The 7012-nt window shown below is 39.0% G+C and overlaps 1 protein-coding gene across 1 annotated transcript; it reads left to right on the top strand.

Annotated features, from left to right (window-relative positions):
- The first annotated feature begins 472 nt into the window (after window positions 1-472).
- Window positions 473-2756, top strand: LOC118854166 (DNA topoisomerase 1-like). The gene is given in 2 exon segments (XM_036764504.1): window positions 473-757; window positions 759-2756. Coding segments are annotated over 2 exon segments (2283 nt in total).
- Window positions 2757-7012: the final 4256 nt, after the last annotated feature.

Here is a 7012-nt window from a genome sequence, read left to right on the forward strand (position 1 = left end):
AGACTTCCTCTTGTATAATCAGAGATGTGTTTATACCATCTTCGGGAGAAAGAACTGACAATCAATTCATTTGTTTACTTTGGGATACTCCAGAGGGATTATTGCCGATCGGTAGTGGCAAAAACCTGAAAAGTAGGGGGGTATTTATCGGTCGAGGAGTAGTTGAATAAGGTGTGTTTTGTGAATTTGATGGACTGCTCTAGTGCTAGAAGAAATGAAGAGATGTACGATTACAAAAAGACGTGGAAAAAGAAACTCGAACTTAGTCTGTTTACACAACTCCGCGGACCTTCGTTCTCTCCCCAGTGTTTTCCATCCGTACTGCTGTAGTTGATTCCTCGGCCACATTCGCCCGCCACCGCCTCCGCTCCGGTGTCTGATAGATCTCCTTACCCAAAGCCGGGGCCAAGAGATCTGTGCCTCTCTCCCCCGTCCCCTTCCCACTCCCGCCCGTGACGCGGCTACATGGAACATGAGCGGCGATCCACTGCACAACGACTCCCAGGTCGATGCAGATTCCCGAGTGAATGATTCTCACAAACACAAAGATGAACGCAAAGATCGAGAGCACCAACGAAAAGAGCACAAGGACAAGGAAAAAGAACGGGAAAGGTCCAAACACAGCGAGAGTGAGCTCAAAGATTCCTCCCAGAAGAAACAAAGAGAAAAGGAGAAAACCAGACCCAAAGATGGCAGTTCAGAAAAACACAAAGATAGAGACAAGGAGAAACAAAAGGAAGAAAAAGGGAAAGGCACCTGGAGATGCAAAAATAAAAGAGAAAGAAAATGGTTTCTCTAAGCCCCGGCCTATTAAAGATGAACCACATGAGGATGGTTATTTTGCTTCACCTAAAGGAAATACCAAACCTTTAAAGAGACCTCGAGAGGATGATGATGCTGATCATAAGCCCAAGAAAATAAGAACAGAAGATATCAAGAAGGTAAACAAGCAGAAACCAGAGGGAGGGGAGGACAGCAAAGCAAAAATAATTGAGAACAAAGTTAAGAAACTGCCTAAACGAGATAACAAATGGAAGAAGCTAAAGAAGAAGGAGCAGCAAAAATGGAAATGGTGGGAAGAAGAGCGCTATCCTGAGGGCATCAAGTGGAAATTCCTAGAACATAAAGGCCCTGTGTTTGCACCACCTTATGAGCCTCTGCCAAAAAATGTCAAGTTCTACTATGGTGGTAAAGTCATGAAGTTGAGTCCCAAAGCAGAAGAAACAGCTACATTCTTTGCAAAAATGCTTGACCATGAATACACTACTAAGAATATATTTAGGAAAAATTTCTTCAAGGATTGGAGAAAGGAAATGACAAATAAAGAGAGAAATAATATCACTAGTCTTAACAAATGTGACTTCAACCAGATAAGCCAGTACTTCACAGCCCAATCAGAAGCAAGGAAGCAAATGAGCAAGGAAGAGAAACTGAAAATCAAAGAAGAAAATGAAAAGCTATCGCAAGAATATGGTTTCTGCGTGATGGATAATCACATAGAGAGAATTGCCAACTTCAGGATTGAACCTCCAGGTCTTTTCCAGGGCCGTGGCAACCATCCCAAGATGGGAATGTTGAAAAGACGGATTATGCCTGAAGATATAATTATCAACTGTAGCAAAGATGCCAAGGTTCCTCCTCCTCCCCCTGGACATAAATGGAAAGAAGTTCGACATGATAACAAAGTTACCTGGCTAGTGTCCTGGACTGAGAATATCCAAGGATCCATCAAGTACATTATGCTGAACCCCAGCTCCCGAATCAAGGGGGAGAAGGACTGGCAGAAGTATGAGACAGCCCGCAGATTGAAGAATTGTGTAGACAAGATCCGGAACCAATACCGAAAAGACTGGAAGTCCAAGGAAATGAAAGTCCGACAGAGGGCTGTAGCATTATACTTCATTGACAAGCTTGCTCTGAGAGCTGGTAATGAGAAGGAAGAAGGGGAGACAGCTGATACTGTGGGCTGCTGTTCCCTTCGAATAGAGCACATTAACTTACATCCTGAGATGGATGGCCAAAAATACATGGTTGAGTTTGATTTCCCTGGGAAGGATTCCATCCGATACTACAACAAGATCCCTGTTGAGAAGAGGGTTTTTGAGAACCTTCAGCTTTTTATGGAGAACAAGAATCCTGAGGATGATCTTTTTGACAGATTAAATGCCAGTATCCTCAACAAACACCTTCAAGATCTCATGGAGGGCTTGACAGCCAAAGTCTTCCGTACCTATAATGCCTCCATCACACTACAGCAGCAGCTAAAGGAGTTCACTGCCCTGGATGAAAATATCCGAGCAAAGATCTTTTCTTATAAATGTGCCAACAGAGCTGTTGCGATTCTGTGTAACCATCAGAGGGCACCACCAAAGACTTTTGAGAAGGCTATGCTGAATCTGCAGACTAAGATTAATGCCAAGAAGGACCAGTTAGCTGATGCCCAAAGAGATCTGAAAAGTGCCAAAGCTGAGGCCAAGGTCCGAAAGGATGTCAAATCTAAAAAGGTGGAAGAGACTAAGAAGCAAGCTGTGCAGAGACTGGAGGAGCAGTTGATGAAACTGGAGGTTCAGGCCACAGACAGAGAGGAGAACAAACAGATTCACTTGGGAACCTCCAAACTCAACTATTTAGATCCCAGGATCTCAGTTGCTTGGTGTAAGAAGTGGGGGATCCCGATTGAGAAAATCTATAACAAAATGCAGCGAGAGAAGTTTGCCTGGGCCATTGATATGGCCGATGAAGACTATGAATTTTAGCTTTTTTGACAGGGTGGTTTTATGGGAAGGAAATAGGTTTGAGGAATATTAAGAAACTGTGAGCCATATTTACTCTTGTACTTGGGGTACATGCAGGGAGAGAGACAACAAGGGGGCAAGGACGCATTAACAAGCCAACACCTTTGAGAAGAGAAAAACCTGGAAATATTCTGAGAGCTGAGCCAGTTGTCCTGTGGACAACTTATTTAAAAAAACATTTAAAACATCAAAATTCTAGCTATGTGGTTATTTTTTTCATTTTTGTTTTGTGAAAGAGGGTGAGTGGATAGGAATTTGTCTGTCTTCTGTCAGACAAACTTGCTATTTCACTGAAGAGTTTGGGTTCTTTAGGTACTGTATACAAAGTCTGATTATATTGGGGTGTTTTTACAGTTAGGGTTTTGCAGTAACTTCTATATTTTAATAGAAAATGAACTCCTAACCCCCTCCCCCATTCCTGCCCCTCCTCTCCCATTTCAAGAATTTAAGATTAAGTAAAACAGAAACCCAGTGCACCTGTTAGAGCTGTCACTGTCATCATGAGAATCAATTTTCATTTAACTTGAAGCAGTTGTGACATTGACAGTGTTTCAGCTCAGATACCTGTTTATAGCAAAGCATGATGGGAAGATGCTTCCTGACTTGAGTGTTCTTTTTTAAATTTGGATTTTCATTTATTTTAATTATTATAAAATATTAAAACCTTTTTCCTGATCTCAAAGATTATGTAGATGTGTTTGAGAGGGATGAGAGATGAGTGAACTTGAGTATAATGAAATAATATGTGAGCAAAAGCATTTTTCAATCATTCTTTGTTCTGGGCATGTTCTATATACTTCCAAAATAACCACCCCTCTCTTTTTTTCTTTTTAAACCCCAGTGTTTTTACTTGAGAGTCTATTGTGTAAAAAATTCCACAGGTCAATAAATTTTGAGGAAAACTAGTATTTGGTCTCACAAGGAAAAATAACCAAGATTTTAGAGCTTTTTGTTTTCTTTTGTAATTGTGTAAAACATTTTTTAAAAACCATAAACAGTAAAAAAAACTTGGAAAGACTATATCTACTGATGCAGTGTTACGTGAACAGGACCAGAAGAATGATTTTTGCTACAACAGCGTTATTATAAAAGGGAATGATTTTGAAGGCTTTTATAAACTGATTCATAATGAAATGAACAGAACGAACAGAGCCATTCTACAATAATAATGCTGTAGAAACAGACAACATTGAAAGCTTTGAGGATTATGATAAATGCTATGAACTTTGATAATTGCATAGTACTAATGATGAAATATTATGGAAAATTAATGGATTTAAGGTGCAGAATAAGCCTTAGCTATTTTTACAAATGGCCATTAGGGGAACTTGTGTGTGTGTTTATTGATTACATGTGTATTGCACATTGATTAACGTACATCTGTTTTTCATTCTTTTATTTTTGTTCAATGGGATTGGGTGAGAGGAAACAAAAATAGATTTCTAGGATTTTTTTTTTACATAGTGAGTTGTGTGTGGGGGTGCTATAAGTATGAAATTCTACATTCACTTTTAGATGAGATCACTGTAATAATAGTTTTACTTGACAGTTTTATTTTGTTCAAAAGACCTCTTGGTGTAATTGTCAACAATCTACAAATGTTTGTAACCCAAAAAGAAAACATTAGTTAAGATTTTTTTAAAACAATGAGCTCTGGCCCAGAAGTCAGAGGATTAAGATTTCAGTCCCACCTCTGATATGCATTAACTTTTCGAGTTGACCAGTATTTTGACCTTTATTTTCCTCATCTGTAAAAATGAAAATGTTGGACAATGTGGCCTTAGGAGTCCCTTCTAGTTCTGTATATATGTTGCTGTGAACATCCGCTTCTGACCTAACTTTGTCCTGTTAATACTTGGCATTAGGGACAGCCACATTATAGATCTAGAAGTAACTAAGGGCCAGGCTGAAACAAATAATCTTTCCAGCCAGCACCTCCAGGGCTTCTTAAACATCTGGTCTTTGTCAGGGAATCCTTAGCCCTTGCTTTTGCAAGTTTCAACTCAATCCATGTTGCTTGGGATGGTATACTGCTCTGTGGAGGAAAGGGCCAGGTTATCCTGCTTACTTTTCCCAGGTTAATCCTCTACCTCAAACAGACAGACATGTTGGGGCTCATTCCTTCTTCATCATTTCCAAGATCACCTAATAAATCAACAAACATATATTAAATTCCCATTTCTGCATGTACCCAACACTCTAAAAGACAAAAAATGAAATACTCCTTGCCCTCAAGTATATTATGAACCATTATCCTCAACGACGTTTCTGGACCAAAAGTCATCCAGGCTAATAAGGGTTTTTTTGGGTTTCTTTGTCCACTCCTTTCTCTGCCTCTCCATCCTTGGAACATTTGATATGACAAATGGTCTGGCTGCATGCAGCTACCTAACAAAGAGAGGTTTTAGAGTTCTTCTGAGGTTCTGGTAACCATGATAGGAATGGAGGAGTTAAAGTATATGCCTCCTCACTGCAGAGAACAAAGCTTCTTGGCTCTTCGACCCTCAAGATGCCTACGTATCTTAGTTCCCATCTTCCCCATTTGCATCTCAAATGCTTTGGTACTCCAGTGCAGGCATTCTTATTTTATTTAATATTGGAGGGAATGTGGGAAAATGAGTAATGCACTGTTGGTGGAGTTGGTGGATTTAACCATTCTGTTGAGCAATTTGAAACTATGCCCAAAGGCCTATAAAACCATGCATACCCTTTGACCTAGCAATACCACTATTAGATCTGTGTCCCCAAAGAGACAACGAACAAAAAGGGAAATGGACCTTTATTTACAATATTTATAGCAGCTATTTTCTGGTGGGAAAGAATTGGAAATTGAGAAGATGCTCATCAATTGTGAAATGACTGAACAAATTGTGGTATGTGATTATGGTGGAACACTATTGTATTATAACAAATGATGAGCAGGATGATCTCAGAAAAACCTAGAAAGACTTACATGAGCTGATCCAAAGTGAAATGTACTGTGTGCAAAGTAACAACAATCAGCTGTGAATGATTTAGCTATTCTCAGCAATACAATGAACCAAGACAACTCTGAAGGACTTACAATAAAAATGTTATCCATTCCCAGAGAAAGAATTGAAGGTGTCTGAGGACAGACTGAAGCATACTTTCATTTTTACTTTATTTTGGAGTGTTATTTGGTCTTTGTTTTCTTTCACAACATGACTAGTATGGAAATGTTTTGCATGACTATACATGTAATACCTAGATCAAATTGCTTGCCTTCTAAGTAAGGGGGTATGGGAAGGGAGCAAGGGAAAGAATTTGGAATTCAAAATTTTAAAAATGATTTTTTTTATTTAATATGTTTAGTTTTCAGCATTGATTTTCACAAGAGTTTGAATTACAAATTTTCTCCTCATTTCTACCCTCCCCCCCACTCCAAGATGGCGTATATTCTGGTTGCCCTGTTCCCCAGTTAGCCCTCCCTTCTGTCACCCCACTCCCCTCCTATCCCCTTTTCCCTTCCTTTCTTGTAGGGCAAGATAAATTTCTATGCCCTATTGCCTGTGTATCTTATTTTCTCTGAAGAAAGTTTCTGGGGGTATTAACCCCATTTGTTAAAAAAATACAGAAATGAAAAACCTTTCAATCTGTTTGCAAAAACAAGTGACGGCTACTTAGGAAATTTACTAAACAAAATTTCAACAGAAACACTTTTGCTTATTTGTAGATGGTATTGGCCATTTAAAAAATCGTGATTTATTAAGCAAAGTTAATAATACACATTTGAGTCTTCATATCATTGTGAGGTATTTTTTTCCTGCTGTGACAGCCATTAAAACTAATTATTAAAATAAACTAAGCTTAGGACCAGACCACAACACACCTATGCTATTCTTCCTATACAACCAATGACAAAACTAGGTATCAAAGAGGTTGGATTTACCCTGTGTTACAGAATTATTGACTGTCTGAGGTAAGATCTGAACACAGCTCCCCTGACTCCAATTAGTTTTCACTCCATTGTGCTGCTGTGAGAAAATGTGCATGGGTCGGGATCAAAGCAGACAACACTTGTGGTACATCTATGCTACACTAATGAGTATGGATGCAAAAAGGCCATTCTCCTGGAAGATAAGCACAATTAATTCTCCAATCCATTCCTTTTAGACTCAGACATAAAAGTACTTAAATTGGTTCTGTGAACTTGTTCTATTATAAAATATTTTGATATCTGTATTTCAATATAATTG

This window comes from Trichosurus vulpecula, chromosome 6 (assembly GCF_011100635.1).
Source record: "Trichosurus vulpecula isolate mTriVul1 chromosome 6, mTriVul1.pri, whole genome shotgun sequence".
Classification (NCBI taxonomy): domain Eukaryota; kingdom Metazoa; phylum Chordata; class Mammalia; order Diprotodontia; family Phalangeridae; genus Trichosurus; species Trichosurus vulpecula.